This window comes from Musca domestica, unplaced genomic scaffold (assembly GCF_030504385.1).
Source record: "Musca domestica strain aabys unplaced genomic scaffold, Musca_domestica.polishedcontigs.V.1.1 12, whole genome shotgun sequence".
Lineage (NCBI taxonomy): Eukaryota > Metazoa > Arthropoda > Insecta > Diptera > Muscidae > Musca > Musca domestica.
In genome coordinates, this window is record NW_026712155.1 from 14,485,606 (window position 1) to 14,501,660 (window position 16,055).

General features: G+C 35.8%; 2 protein-coding genes and 1 long non-coding RNA gene across 3 annotated transcripts; 2 read left to right on the forward strand and 1 right to left on the reverse strand.

Moving 5' to 3' along the window:
* Window positions 1-157: 157 nt before the first annotated feature.
* Window positions 158-4,266, forward strand: LOC101898389 (uncharacterized). The gene is made up of 5 exons (XM_005189312.4): window positions 158-464; window positions 543-822; window positions 1,051-1,215; window positions 1,282-1,655; window positions 4,090-4,266. Exons 1-5 carry the CDS (start codon window positions 316-318, stop codon window positions 4,163-4,165), a joined length of 1,044 nt encoding a protein of 347 aa, XP_005189369.2. The 5' UTR covers window positions 158-315; the 3' UTR covers window positions 4,166-4,266.
* A 5,930-nt stretch (window positions 4,267-10,196) lies between these two features.
* On the reverse strand, window positions 10,197-10,692 carry LOC131800671 (uncharacterized). Its single transcript, XR_009341493.1, has 2 exons — window positions 10,574-10,692; window positions 10,197-10,451 (listed from the first exon to the last, which is right to left on the reverse strand). It is a non-coding gene; the product is annotated as an uncharacterized LOC131800671 (long non-coding RNA).
* LOC105262328 (uncharacterized) lies at window positions 10,475-15,627 on the forward strand. The gene is made up of 4 exons (XM_059118276.1): window positions 10,475-10,683; window positions 14,086-14,482; window positions 14,912-15,272; window positions 15,357-15,627. Exons 1-3 carry the CDS (start codon window positions 10,542-10,544, stop codon window positions 15,204-15,206), a joined length of 834 nt encoding a protein of 277 aa, XP_058974259.1. The 5' UTR covers window positions 10,475-10,541; the 3' UTR covers window positions 15,207-15,272; window positions 15,357-15,627.
* Window positions 15,628-16,055: the final 428 nt, after the last annotated feature.

Here is a 16,055-nt window from a genome sequence, read left to right on the forward strand (position 1 = left end):
GTATGAATATAAAATCTTCTATGAATGACACTTTCCATCCACCACACCGCTTCTCTCTCCCTTGCCTACCCACCACCCATCTGTCAAGTGTGCATGTGGAATTGCAAGCAATTATCGCTCACCGAATTAGAATGAGAGCGGCGTTTACTCAAAAAACATTGCGATTTGTTGATAAAATAAAAAAATGCAACAAATTCTCGCGCGTAAATAGAAATATTTAAACGCTCACACTTTCTGCCCTGGCTATCAGTATAGATCGGAACATCGGGGCGTTGTTGGCAAAGATTGCGAAATTATTCTAAAAAATAAAACAAAATGACTTCCTCTGACTTGCCTGCCACCTTTACCAAAGGTTTCCACGATGAAGAGGCCTGTAGAAAAATGGAATACCGGCAATTTGGCGCAACCGATATGAAGGTATCCAAAGTGGCTCTGGGTGGGGGTACTTTGAGCACCCTCTTTGGGTAGGTGCCACTCGATTGTGTATGGCTGGAGGGTAAAATAAATAAAATTAATTTTCTTGTCAATTGCTTAAAAAACAGGGAATTCGATGAAGCAGAAGCTATTGCAACAATACACAAGGCACTTAAAGTTGGTATCAATTATATTGATACGGCTCCCTATTATGGACAGGGACGTTCCGAGGAGGTCTTGGGCAAGGCATTGAAAACTGTACCACGTTCGGCTTATTACCTGGCAACAAAGGTGGGACGCTATGAAAAAACCTATGATAAGATGTTTGATTATTCCGCCAAAAAGACAAGGGAAAGCGTGGAGAAGAGTCTGAAATTGTTGGGGCTGGACTATGTGGATGTCATACAGGTAAGGGGGGGAGTGGAGTTGGGTTCTTAAGGGTGGAGTGAATAGCTTGGATTTATTGAAGAATAAATCTGGCATTCATTTCCTTTTGAGAGCTTAACTGTGGCTTGTGTTGTATTCTCTCGGAGAGAGAAGGAGAGAGAGTCAATTTCCCAAACAAATGATCATAAAACAGTGTTGCCAATTTGGTGTTTTTTTTATTTATTTACTTCATTCTTCCCCTGTTTACAGATCCATGACATCGAATTTGCCAAAGATTTGGACATAGTTTTAAATGAGTGCCTACCGGAATTGGAAAAACTGGTCAAGGAGGGCAAGGCCAGATATATTGGTGTATCCGGCTATCCACTGAAGGTGCTCAAGGAATGTGTTGAACGGGCCAATGGGAGATTGGATGTAAGTAGAAATTATCCAAAAATGAGAACAAAACAAACCTAAAATCCCTCCTCTCTCTCCCAAAAGGTTGTCCTCTCCTACGCCCGCAATACCCTTCTGGATGATAGCCTAAAATCCTATTTGGAATTCTTTCAAAAACAAAATCTCGCCATTGTCTGTGCGGCGGGACATGCCGTTGGCCTGCTGACCAATCGCGGTGCCCAGCCCTGGCATCCGGCCGGCGATGAAATCAAACAACTATGCCAAAAAGCTGCCAACATTTGCAAAGAGTCCAACATCGAACTTGGTAAATTGGCCATGTATCATTTCATGCAATTAGATGGACCGGCTACTTACCTGGTCGGCATGCAGACTCGCCACCTGTTGGACATGAATTTGAGTGCCCACTACAGTGGCCTAAACAAAAAGGAACAGGAAGTGTTGCAGCTCTTGAAAGATACGTAAGTCGACCAAACAAACGTATTTGGAAAAGTTGTCCTAGTCATCTGACTGGTTTCTTGTTTTTGTCCAAATGCCATTTCACATTGGCCGCCATCTACGGTATTTTATCGCTTGTAACATGTCTCATGTCAGCAAAACAAGAAAAAAAAAACTGAAATTGTGCAATTCGGGTACCATGTAAACGTGTTGCCAGGAAGATGAACAAGTCAGCATAAATGGCTGCAATGTAACCACCACTTTGAACCAGACAACTATCCTAGACTTTGCATTTTTTCTGTTGTCAATTGCATAATATGTGTCGTCCATCATCACATCAAGTGTCCATTTTGTGGGGCTAAATGTCTTGTCACAAATGCAATGGAACGGTTAGGAGGAAAAAGTGAATAAGTCCAATGAAAAACAAGAAATTATAAACTTTTCAATTATTTTCAATTTTCTGTAAAAAAGATCATCGTTGGTGAAATTTTCCATAGAAAATTTCATAGTTGGTGCAGTTTTCCATAGAAAAAATCATCGTTGGTGAAGTTTTCCATAGAAAATTTCGTCGTTGGTGAAGATTTTCATAGAAAAATTAATCGTTGGTGAAGATTTTTATAAAAAAATTTGATCGTTGATGAGGTTTTTTATAGAAAATTCCATCGTTGGTGAAGTTTTCTTTAGAAAATGTCATCTTTGGTGAGGTTTTCTATAGAAAAGTTCATCGTTGGTGAAGTTTTCCATAGAAAATTTCATCGTTGGGGAAGTTTTCCATAGAAAATTTCATCGTTGGTGAAGTTTTCTTTAGAAAAGTTCATCGTTTCTATAGATAAGTTCATCGTTGGTGAAGTTTTCTATAGAAATTTTCATCATTGGTGAAGTTTTCCACAGAAAATTTCATCGTTGGTGAAGTTTTCCACAGAAAATTTCATCGTTGGTGAAGTTTTCCATAGAAAAAATCATCGTTGGTGAAGTTTTCCATAGAAAATTTCGTCGTTGGTGAAGATTTTCATAGAAAAATTAATCGTTGGTGAAGTTTTCTATAGAAAATGTCAACGTTGGTGAAGTTTTCCATAGAAAATTTGATCGTTGGTGAGGTTTTTTATAGAAAATTTCATCTTTGGTGAAGTTTTCCATAGAAAAATTCATCGTTGGTGAAGTTTTCTATAGAAAATGTCAACGTTGGTGAAGTTTTCCATAAAAAATTTCATCGTTGGTGATAATTTCTATAGAAAATTTCATCGTTGGTGAAGTTTTCTATAGAAAATTTCATCGTTGGTGAAGTTTTCTATAGAAAAGTTAATCGTTGGTGAAGTTTTCCATAGAAAAGTTCATCGTTGGTGAAGTTTTCCATAGAAAAGTTCATCGTTGGTGAAGTTTTCCATAGAAAATTTGATCGTTGGTGAGGTTTTTTATAGAAAATTTCATCTTTGGTGAAGTTTTCCATAGAAAAATTCATCGTTGGTGAAGTTTTCCATAGAAAATTTCATCGTTGGGGAAGTTTTCTATAGAAAATTCTATCGTTGTTGAAATTTTCCACAGAAAATTTCATCGTTGGTGAAGTTTTCCATAGAAAACTTCATCGTTGGTGAAGTTTTTTATAGAAAATTTCATCGTTGGTGAAGTTTTTTATAGAAAATTTCATCGTTGGTGAAGTTTTTCATAGAAAATTTCATCGTTGGTGAAGTTTTCCATAGAAAATGTCATCGTTGATGAAGTTTTCCATAAAAAATTTCATCGTTGGTGAAGTTTTCTATAGAAAATTTCATCGTTTGTGAAATTTTCCAAAGAAAAATTCACCGTTGGTGAAATTTTCCATAGAGAAATTCATCATTGGTGAAGTTTTCTATAGAGAAATTCATCGTTGGTGAAGCTTTCTATAGAAAATTTTGTCGTTGGTGAAGTTTTCCATAGAAAATGTCATCGTTGGTGAAGTTTTCCACAGAAAATTTTATCGTTGGTGAAGTTTTGTATAGAAAATTTTATCGTTGGTGAAGTTTTGTATAAAAAACTTCAACGTTGATGAAGTTTTTTTTTTTGTGAAATCATGAAATTTTTCAAAATTTGATTTAATCACTTTCCCCTTGACATCTTAAAGTCCTCTCCAACTTCACAAAAAATGGCTCAACTTGTTGCAACATTAAGAGGTAATTTGTGGTGGTGATGGTGGTGCCGGACAATCAATCAGTAGCCTACTATTAAAATGTTGTAATGTTGTCTTGATATTTTTTTTGTTTGTTTTTGCTTCGTTTTGTTGTAATCTTTCATTAACATCTCCATTATTAGCAAATTTCACGATCATTATCAATGCTAAATTAAAATAAAAACATTAAAAAAAACACATTGTTATGCTTACTTTTATTTTCCTTGTTTCTTCCTCCTTCTCCTCCTTGTTTTCTTGATCTTCCTTCCGCGGATTGCTGCAACCATCACGATGTAACACTATCCGCCGAGAAGTGTTTTTACCAAGTCACTCAACTGGGAGGGCAATGAACTGGAATGCTACTGGGCAGCCATGAACAAGAAGAAATGAAAAGGAAAATCGGCCAATTAATTTTTCATTCCCCATAGAAAGATTTTATAAAAATTTTCTGTGTGATTTTTTAATAAAAAATATAGTGTGAAATTTGTTAATTACTTTCTGTTTTATTTGTGATGGGGATTATAATGAAGATTGATTGAAAACGATCATAGAGTTACGTGATCAGATCCAAATTAAATTTTTTTTTTCGAGGGTCAGATAATGTTGTTAGGATTAGAATATAGAAAATTTCCAAAGAAAATTTCATCGTTGGTGAAGTTTTCCATAGAAAATTTCAACGTTGGTGAAGTTTTCTATAGAAAATGTCATCGTTGGTGAAGTTTTCCATAGAAAATTTCATCGTTGGTGAAGTTTTCTATAGAAAATTTCATCGTTGGTGAAGTTTTCTATAAAAAATTGCGTCGTTGGTGAAGTTTTCTATAGAAAATGTCATCGTTGGTGAAGTTTTCTATAGAAAATGTCATCGTTGGTGAAGTTTTCCATAGAAAATTTCATCGTTGGTGAAGTTTTCCATAGAAAATGTCAGCGTTGGTGAAGTTTTCCATAGAAAATGTCATCGTTGGTGAAGTTTTCTATAAAAAATTTCATCGTTGGTAAAGTTTTCTATAGAAAATTTCATCGTTGGTGAAGTTTTCTATAGAAAATTTCATCGTTGGTGAAGTTTTCTATAGAAAATTTCATCGTTGGTGAAGTTTTCCATAGAAAATTTCATCGTTGGTGAAGTTTTCCATAGAAAATTTCATCGTTGGTGAAGTTTTCCATAGAAAATTTCATCGTTGGTGAAGTTTTCCATAGAAAATTTCATCGTTGGTGAAGTTTTCCATAGAAAATTTCATCGTTGGTGAAGTTTTCTATAGAAAATTTCATCGTTGGTGAAGTTTTCTATAGAAAATTTCATCGTTGATGAAGTTTTCCATAGAAATTGTCATCGTTGGTGAAGTATTCTATAGAAATTTTCATCGTTGGTGAAGTTTTCCATAGAAATTTTCATCGTTGGTGAAGTTTTCTATAGAAATTTTCATCGTTGGTGAAGTTTTCCATAGAAAATTTCATCGTTGGTGAAGTTGTCTATAGAAATTTTCATCGTTGGTGAAGTTTTCCATAGAAAATTTCATCGTTGGTGAAGTTTTCTATAGAAAATTTCATCGTTGATTAAGTTTTCCATAGAAAATTTCATCGTTGGTGAAGTTTTCCATAGAAAATTTCATCGTTGGTGAAGTTTTCCATAGAAAATTTCATCGTTGGTGAAGTTTTCCATAGAAAATTTCATCGTTGGTGAAGTTTTCCATAGAAAATTTCATCGTTGGAGAAGTTTTCCATAGAAAATTTCATCGTTGGTGAAGTTTTCCATAGAAAATTTCATCGTTGATGAAGTTTTCCATAGAAATTGTCATCGTTGGTGAAGTATTCTATAGAAAATGTCATCGTTGGTGAAGTTTTCCATAGAAAATTTCATCGTTGGTGAAGTATTCTAAAAAAAAATTCATCGTTGGTGAAGTATTCTATAAAAAAATTCATCGTTGGTGAAGTTTTCCATAGAAAATTTCATCGTTGGTGAAGTTTTCTATAGAAATTTTCATCGTTGGTGAAGTTTTCTTTAGAAAATTTCATCGTTGGTGAAGTTTTCTATAGAAAATTTTAACGTTGGTGAAGTTTTCTATAGAAAATGTCATCGTTTGTGAAGTTTTCCATAGAAAATTTCATCGTTGGTGAAGTTTTCCATAAAAAACTTCATCGTTGGTGAAGTTTTCTATAGAACATTTCATCGTTGGTGAAGTTTTCCAAAGAAACTTTCATCGATGGTGAAGTTTTCCATAGAAAATGTCATTGTTGGTGAAGTTTTCCATAGAAAATTTCATCGTTGGTGAAGTTTTCTATAGAAAATTTTAACGTTGGTGAAGTTTTCTATAGAAAATTTTAACGTTGGTGAAGTTTTCCATAGAAAATGTCATCGTTTGTGAAGTTTTCCATAGAAAATTTCATCGTTGGTGAGATTTTGGTTAGAAAATGTCATCGTTGGTGAAGTTTTCGATAGAAAATTTTATCGTTGGTGAGGTTTTCTATATAAAATTTTATCGTTGGTGAGGTTTTCTATAGAAATGTTCATCGTTGGTGAGGTTTTCTATAGAAATTTTCATCGTTGGCGAAGTTTTCTATAGAAAATATAATCGTTGGTGAAATTTTCCATAGAAAATTTCAACGTTGGTGAGATTTTCGATAGGAAATTTATTGTATTCCGAAGTATATATATTTGTGACATACTGCCTTTATATATATTTTTTGTATTATTCCCCCCAAACAAATTGAGGTTAAGTTCGAAGCTTCCCAATGGAATTTGCCCAACAAACCTGTGGCATAAACGTGCCAATATTTTAATGATCACAACAAATGATATGATTTTTCTCTTCTTGTTGTTGTTGTTGTTAAAACTCCAACTAGAAAGGTAATCTATAAACTACTTCCGTCCAGTACTGGCTGACACGCGATATAACCGAAAAAAATAATGTCGAATGCAGCGCCAACAGCAAAACGCCATTAATAAAATACGAACAATAAAAAAATGCTGCATTGCTCATGAAATGTTGTTTCGGAAGTTAATCCAAATTTTCTTTTGGGGTGGCTAAGAAAACGGTAGCAGCAGCAGCAGAAAACACTCAAGCATCAAATGCGGAAAACTCCCAATAATTGTTCCGTTTTGTTTTCCTTGCTTTCTTTTTCATTTTTTGCAAAACATCAGTTTGGGAAGTGAATATTGGCATGGGCTGGGAAATTTAAATTATTTTGTTTGATTATATAATAATAAAAAGGGGGAAATTAAAATAGAGCTATAGTGGACTGGGGTAGAAGGATTTAAAATAAGGTCGACAGGAATTGTCCAATCATTTTTTTCTAAGAGAGTAAGGTAGTTCTATTCTCTTTTACGAGACAACTGTTAAAAGCAAACATGCGGAGGCGGGCAAAACTTTGCAAGCAATCAGCTGACTTGTCAAAACAAAACAATTTATGCGCCCTAAATAGAAACAAATCACAAAAAAATTGTATTTTGCTAAAAAAATTAAAAAACGAAAATTATCAAAAAAAGGAAAATGTTCCGATTTTGCAATTTTTTTTTTCAAAAAAAAAAAAAAGGCAGTAAGTTTGGCCGGAACAAACATTGAATACACTTCACTATTTAGAAATTTTCATAAAAAAATAAAAAAAATTAAATTCTTAAAAATGCTCTTAAATTACTAAAAATACCGAATATAGTGAGTCACAGTTATTTTGAGGTCCAAAAAGTGGACTCGCATTGGTAATTTTCTGTCACATACTGTAGTACCCATTTCGAAGCACAAACACGCAATTTGAAACAATTACAGTGAATAGGGTCGCCGAAATCAGCAAAATATCAAATATAGTTAGGTACCGTTATATGGGGGCTTTCTCTTATAGGCTGTAGTACCCATTAGCAATTTCAAATACGAAATTGGAAACAACTCGGGTGAATCAGCAAAATACCGTATACAGGGTGAGATGAAAAAACTGCAACCAACTTCAGACTGCTGTCATTTCTAAGCCACTCGTTCGACAGCTGTTAAAATTATTCCAGTGACAGCTCATTGTATTGTTTACCAGCGAACAAAAGCATTTTGATGAGAATTTTCCAGAAAAAAAGTTATTCGTGATGGAATTCAAGCGTGATAGTGTGATTTCCTTATATTTGGCTGGAAAACCACGAGTGGCTATCATTAGAGCACTCCAGCATTTAAATGTGAATAAACCTTTTGCGTCTCGTACCATCGCTCGTTACCTGGTGATACTGGTAGCGTAGCTCGACGTCAACAGCAACATCAGCAGAAATGTACCGACAAGTAAAGAAGCGACTTGATCGAAACCCGCGTCGCAGTGGCCGAAAATGGCTCGTGAGCTGAACATATCGCAATATTCCATTCGGCAAATATTGAAAAATGAGCTCTGGGTAAAGCCATTGAAATTCCAAAAAGTTCAAGAACTTACAACACAACAGAAAGAAAATAGACTCAAAAAAGCTAAAGAGTTGCTTTTCGCTTGGCCGAAAGTGTTGAACTGTCGAATTTGGTTTTCTCCGATGAGAAATCATTCGTTGTCCAGCAGTTTCGAAACAAACGAAATTATCGTGTTTACTTAGTGCTGAATGTGCACCTTCGGTCGGCCACCCGAACTCAAGCGCCGTCCATGGTGATGGTGTGGGCCGCCACATACAGCCGATGGTCGCCCTCAGCTCGTATTAATCGACCGTGGCATCAAAATAAATGCCGAATATTTTTGCGAAAATATTCTGGAGGGTGTATTAAAGCCTTGGGCACGCAAACATTTTGGTCGCAGACCTTGGACATTCCAACAGGATTCGCACTCAGCACGCGCCACCCAAGAATGGTAACAAAATGAGGTTCCTCGTTTCATTTCCAGCGCACAATGGCCACCAAAATCTCCGGATATCAATCCGTTGGACGACTATTGTGTCTGGAGTATTTTGGAAAGCAAGGTTGGCCCTAAAAAATACCAAAGTGTCGATCACCTCAAGCAAGCGCTTCTCCGGGAATGAACCGAAATACCGCTGAGCAACATTCGGGCAGCGTGTGACGGTTTCATTGTCCGTTTCAAGGTCATAATTCGTGCCAAAGGTGACCGATTCGAACAAATCTAAACTTATTCTAAAATTTGATGCTATTTCCGACATTTTTGCTTTCATTCAATAAAATTTAAAAAAATGTAAAAATTGTGGCGTTTGACTTTGTTGCAGTTTTTTTTATCTCACCCTGCATATCTGCCAACCCCTTCTGGTATCCAACCCACAAAGAGTCACAGTTTTCGATGCTTTTTTATCTGTCATAACTTGTGAAACATAACTTTACGTTTTGCTATATCTAAATGTGTCTCTTAACCAGAAATCTGATATGAATGTGTAATTTATCGAAATGTAGGATTTCGATGTTCTTCAAATTTTGCACATATAAATAATTTTATCTGTATTAGATAAAGTATGAAAATGGAATACTTCGGTCCAAAAATTTGCATTTTCATATAAAGTATAGAAAGTGGTCGATATAGTCCAAATCTGGCACGTTGTAATATTTATATCAGTCTTAGGTCCGATAAGATTTGGTCAATATTGGGCAACTGCTTCGAAACGTACACTATAGAGGGTCAACAGTTTGAATAATCACAACTCAAGGCTGGGGGTATACAGCTGTCGGCATAACCGACTGATATTATTTTACTTGTTTATCTATCGGAAGATTAATGACCCGCCTACGACGTTGTCGTTCTTTTATGACAACGCCAGACGATGACTTAAGGCAAAAAAAAAGAAAATCCTCTAAGAACAGTGTTGGCTTGTTTGTTCGGGATACCATAGTATTTTGTTGTTGCAAAATGGTCAGGCTTAATCCCTTTATTGTTGTTTTTATAAAAACAATGTTTGTTTATTGGTGGAGAACGATATCTTACCCCCTGGTAGACGTTACCATAGTTCTCCACTAATAAACAAACGTTGTTTTTATAAATAAAGGGATTAAGCCTGACCATTCTGCAACAACAAAAAATCCTTCCACATATTCTCACCTACTTCCCTATGAATAACCTAATTTCCCCCATTATTTTATATTCGACCCACTCTAATATTCAATTATGCTGATAATGTGGGCATTGATGTGCACACTCATAACATTTCCCGATGCAACATAATACCTATCACAAACCGAAACCAAATCGTAATAATTGCATATGTCGTTGCGCCTGTGCACCAGACACGTTTAACAGCAACAACAACAACCACAACACCATAGAGCCAGAGTTAAAGGCCACTCTGCAGCAATAACTAAACATAATATTATTATTTATGTTTACACATGGGACTCCTCTGTGCCAGGTAATATCATCATCATCATCATCGTGGAGTAGGCCAAAAGAAGAAACTTACAACAGTAGTGTGTAAAGAGGTGCATGAATTAAATTCATGATTTAACAAATCTGGGGCTGACTGGCTGGCTACTCATTTCTCTTTCTCTTCTGGCCACAATTACACAATTGTTTCATGTTTTTGTTTTTTTTTTTTTCTGGTTGCTACGTCTTTCTACGTTGATCTACGCTGCAACCCCCCAAACCAACCAACCACTCTCCAGCGCTTTTCTCTTCGATTGGCCATTGTGGCGGCAGGGGTTTTATATGGCTCAGACAAAGCGTTCAAATCATCAGTTGACTTTTGGGCTCGAAAACGTAAACATAGCACAATTTCATCGAACGTTTGTCCACGGATCTGCAAGAAAATTTAACAACAAAATATATATTAAAGAAAAATTAAATAAATTATAAACCAAAAAAACCGAATTAAATCTTTACAACAAAAATGTTTGTTAACAACAAAAATGTATTACTTACCGTTTATGTATTGAGTGTCTTCTTCGCGGTTTGTTTGGCCAAAAAAGATCATCAGCGGCACCAACAAAATCAACAGCAAAAGCAGCAGAAACAACAACAACAGCAGCAAGGTAAATGAAAATGAATCAAGAGTTTAAGCTTCTTGTAACGTTGTTGGTCATCTACCACCCGCCCCCGTTTCAAGAACAAATACAATGAGAAAAGAAATTTGTGAAAGAACAACGAAACCGGTTTCCCCAAGCTATTGTTTATGGATTCAAACGCCCGGTGACGGGTTGGCATTGTCGTTTTGTGTGGAAGAGTGTTTTTCTTTATCTGAAACGATGGAAAAAGTATATTAGCCAGAACAAAATAGTGGCGGAAAAAAGTACACGAAAGAGCAAAAAAAAGTAAAAGCGTAACCACAGTGGATGTTTGGAAATGTTCCATGACATTTATAAGGAGACGACGTAATCGGAATGGTAGCAGAGAGAATTTGGGAGTATTAGGAAAGAAAAAATACTATAAATGGTAGTTCATAACCATTAAAACATCTATAAATTGAAGATATTTCTCAAAAAACGTAGATATATATATTTTTCAAGGATCAACAGAATTTCTCAAGGATTCTTTTTATCTGCAACGTGGATAGCTTTTTAAAGAATATTTTCCAAAAACCATCTGCACCACAAAATGTAAAATTAAAATGTTCATACCCTCCACCATATGTAGGTATATTACATTTGTCATTCCGTTTGTAACTCATCGAAATGGTCATTTTAGACCCCACAAAGTGCGTATATTCTTGACCAGCAAGTCTCTCTAACTTCCGAACAAACTGAAGTTGAAATGAAATGAAGGCATCGATCTTCGGCATAAATTACATATTCATATCAGACTTCATATTAGACTAACAAGTTGTAAAGAATCGCCGATTTGTTTCGGAAATTGTAATCCTTTGGGTTATATATCACCTTCGAAAAAGATCTTTCGTTAGAAAAAAAAAAAAAATGGATGTGTGAAATTTGAAGAGAGTTGGATGCTTATTTAGCTTTTTTTGAGCGTTTTGTTTTTCAAAAATCTTGAAACCTATGTGGGGGAGGTACCCGTAATTTCCCGTTTTATAAGCTTCATGAATACTCAAAATTTCGACCCTTTGTGGGGAGGTACAAGAAAGAGTGGACAGATATATCCAATTTTCACAGCAGATCTTGTGTTGGTAGAAATATTATGATGTGTGTAGTTTGAAGAGAACTGTATGCTTATTTCGGATTTTATGATCGTTTTGGTTATTCAACAAAATGACCCCTTGGGGGGAGGTACCAGAAGGAATGGTCCGATCTCTACCATATTTTTAACAGATCTTGTATTGATAGAAATATTGTGTCTGAATGGAATCAGATGCTAATTTCGCGTTTTATGAGCTTCATGAATTTTCAAAATTTTGACCCTTTGTGGGGAAGGTACCTGAAGGAGTGGACCAATATATTCCATCTTCACATCAGACCTTGGGTTAATAAAAATATTGTGATGTGTGTAATTTAAAGACCATCGGATACTTACATCATACTTATAAGAGTTATAATTATTCAAAATTTCGACACTTTGTCGGTGAGGTACTTGATGGAGTGGACCGATATTGTCCATTTGCTCACCTGACCCAGCACTGATGCAAATATTAAAATATGCAAAGTTGGAGCAAAATCGGATTATCGTTTCTCTTTCTGTGCAGTAAATTTTCTTTGAAAAATTCGACGTTTTGTTGGGGAGGTACCAGAAGGAATGGACCGACATTGCCCATCTCCGAACTCGATTTAAGTTTGATAATAATATTACGATGTACCCAGTTTGAACCAAATCGGATACTCCCTTTGAGAGTTATCGTGAGCACCAGCCAGCCAGAGAGACAGACGGACGGACATCGCTAGATCAACTCCAAATGTCCTGAAACGGATTTGGTCCAAAGAGACCTGGGGTCTTAAAACGTTATTTCGATGTGGCACGTTTTGGCTGTATCAAATTATATATACCCTCTCTAGCCATATGGCTGAGGGTATAATGAAGTAGGTTGATGAAATTCCACACAGATGTGTTTTAGGTCTCCATGACATTTACTATTGATAATGGGATACATAGGTCCACGTTTTGGTATAGACCCCATACAACTATACCGACAGATTTAAGTTTTGTTTTGATATTTCAGTCACAATTTCCATTTGTGTTCCCAGAATGTAGGAAACATCCTTGCAGAGAACTGTAGATTTATGTCCAAGTTTTGGTATAGTCTCCATATAACTGTACCTCCCGATATTCCATATTTTGATGATTTGTGTCACACTTTTCACCGGATTCGTTTTTCAAATTTGGTATTAGGGGTTCGCAATGGGTACTAACTTCTATGTCAGAAAATTGCCTCTACAGGTCCACATCTTCGTATAGCTCCCACATAATGGTAACTCCCAATATTTGATATGTTGATACATTTTTGACAGAATTATCTCAAACTTGGTATTTGCAATTCGCTATAGGTACCACCTTCTCTGGCAATTAATTGGCTGTAGAGGTCTACGTTTTCGTATAGCCCCATATAATGGTACCTCCCTATTTTCGGCATTTTTATGATTTTGCAGACATTATTCACCGGAATTTTTTCAAATTTGGTATTAGAAGTTGGTAATGGATACTACAGCCTAAGACAGAAAATTGTCTGTGCAGGTCCAGGTCTTCGTATAGTCCCCATATAACGGAACCTCCCGATATTTGGTATTTTGATAATTTTAGCGACATTATTCACCGGATTTTTTTTTAAATTTTCTATTTGAAGTTCGTAATGGATACTACAGCCTAAGACAGGAAATTGTCTTTGCAGGTCCAGGTCTTAGTATAGCCCCCCTATATAACGGTACCTCCCTATATTTGGTATTTTTATGATTTTAGCAACTTTATTCACCGGAATTGTTTCAAATTTGGTATTTGAAGTTCGTAATGGATACTACAGCCTAAGACAGAAGATTGTCTGTGCAGGTCCACGTCTTCGTATAGCCCCCCATATACTAATGCCTCCCTATATTCGGTATTTTGATGATTTTAGCTGCATTATTCCCGGTTTTTTTTTCTTATGCAAGACGTTGCCTATGCAGGTCCACGTCGTCGTATAGACCCTAATATATCGGCTACATTCGGTATTTTTAAGATTTGAACAGAATTATCAACGGATTCAATTTTTTTTTTAAATTGTCAAATTTGTTCCAAATGATGGAGAGTATTAACAATTTCGACCCGGCCGAACTTACAGCTTTTTTACTTGTTTAACAGAATAATCTTAAACTTAATGTTTGGAGTTCGTAAACGGCACCACCTTCTTTAGCAGATAATTGGCTGAAAAGATCCAAATTTTCGTAACATCTGAAATTTTGTTTTTTTTTAACTTTTTTTAAATTTTGAAAGTTCCTTCCAAATAGTGTCCCATAATCCCTGGATCCTCCCATTTTACAACTGGCGACTTACTAAAAAAAATATTTTTTTATTTTCAGAATTGTGGGAACAAGATCTCTCGGATACGTTCAAAATTGAGGGTTCCGATCAGGGCATACAAAAAGTCAATTTGAAATGTGGTTCCGATTCGATGCATGTCGTTTTGGAGACAGAAAAACCATTTACCGGTGTCATGTATACACGTGGTAGTTTCTACAAACAAGCTGCGCCGTGCTTTGTCAAGTCCACCTCTAGCTCCGGTGATAAATCATTGGAAATGAGTTTTGCCCTGGATCAATGTCAAACGGTTAAGGACGGCGAACTCTATTCGAATATTGTGGTCATACAAAACGATCCGGAATTGATAACACCCGGTGATTCGGCATTTTCATTGGAATGTGATTTCCGACAGCCACGTAATCTGGATGTTGAGGCTTCCATGCAGACCAGAGACAGGTAAATATTTTGTTTGTTTATGTTTGTAATGCTTTTGCGATGAGTGTTTATGTAAATACGAATGTTTTGCCAACAACAAAAAATGTACAAAACTTTTCAATGCTAGACAACCACAAAAATTGCGAGGATCAAGCCGACAACGCCAATAGATAGAAATTGCAACCACATACAAATCAATCAATCCAAATGCCTCCTTTTCGCTCTCTTCCTCTGCGCCTCCTAGTAAGCCAAGTTCATAGATTGTAAATACGAAGAAGGTATTTAAAACAAGAAACGAAATAGCAATTTAAGAACAGAACACAGAAACTGCATTTAAAGAAAGAAAACAAAAAACTGGTAAACATTAAAAAATAAAAATACTAGAAAATAAGAAAAAATATTAAAAGAAAGCACCATTAACAAAACACTAACGCACATTAATTATTACAGAATTGCTTATGGTTCGAAAATAACACTAACAAGTCCTGATCCCTCCTCCACAAAGGATTCAGGCAAATCCCTGCACTCGACAACAACAACCACAGTTAGTAACAATACAAACACAGTTAGTTACATACCCAAAGAAAAACTCAAGCAAGCCAAAAAATCGAAATCCAAACCAAAGACACAGGCACGGACACCCACCAACAGCATGACCAAGGATGGGGACAATGAAGACAAAACCACCATACACTTGGGTACTGTGGAGGATGTAACACACATTTACACCAGGGAAGAATTATAAAATACCAAAAACAAAAGACACCCACCAAATGCTTTTTCTGCAATCCAAAACACACATAGTTGCAAGGTAAAGACACCTTTTGGGTTGGGTGCCGGGTTTTAACATTTATATTCCTCTATATTGAATTTCTATTAATTTTCGAATTTTTAGGAATAGTACTGCCAACCCATCTACTACAACTACGACTACCACTACATCGACCACGGCCACCACCACTGCCATCAGTGCTAATACTACCAGTACAACAACGGAGAAGCCTAAAATTTAATTTGAAATCACACTAATATTCTTCAAAGGCTATTATTTATTTTTTTTTTTTTTAATCTAATTGTTGTCTCTAATTGCCCTGTGATATCTTTTAAATTGTGGTTTTGAAAAGAAAAAAATTAAAAGAATTAATAAAAACAATTAAAAAACAAAATTGTTTTGGAACTGAAATTATCAAATCGGAAAATGCGAATATTAAAGACGTTTGACAGAAAAATGCTTTAATTCGCTTTGTTTTTAGAAAGAGTATTCTGCTACTCCTTGATTTCTAGCAAAAAGAACAAGTAAAAAAGACGAACTTTGGATATCGTCCATCGTTTGAAACGAATTCGGCAATTTTAGAAAACAATAAAATCCGTTACGAACTTCAAATACAAAATTTGGAATGATTCCGGTAAATAATGTAGCGAAAATCATCAAAATACCGAATATCGGGATGTACCATTATATGGGGGCTATACGAAGGCGAGGACCTGCACAGACAATTTTCTGTCAAAGGCTGAAGTATGCATTACGAACTTCAAATACCAAATTTTAAACAATTCCGGTGAATAATGTCGCTAAAATCAACAAAATATCGAA

Bases quoted from the DNA above. Each gene is read 5' to 3' on its own strand.
- LOC101898389 (XM_005189312.4), top strand. From the start codon at position 316: ATGACTTCCTCTGACTTGCCTGCCACCTTTACCAAAGGTTTCCACGAT. The intron at 1,216-1,281 runs GTAAGTAGAAAT...CTCTCCCAAAAG, and splicing joins GGGCCAATGGGAGATTGGAT to GTTGTCCTCTCCTACGCCCG. The intron at 1,656-4,089 runs GTAAGTCGACCA...TCCGCCGAGAAG, and splicing joins TTGCAGCTCTTGAAAGATAC to TGTTTTTACCAAGTCACTCA.
- LOC105262328 (XM_059118276.1), top strand. From the start codon at position 10,542: ATGTTTGTTAACAACAAAAATGTATTACTTACCGTTTATGTATTGAGT. The intron at 10,684-14,085 runs GTAAATGAAAAT...TTTTATTTTCAG, and splicing joins ACAACAACAACAGCAGCAAG to AATTGTGGGAACAAGATCTC. The intron at 14,483-14,911 runs GTAAATATTTTG...TAATTATTACAG, and splicing joins TCCATGCAGACCAGAGACAG to AATTGCTTATGGTTCGAAAA.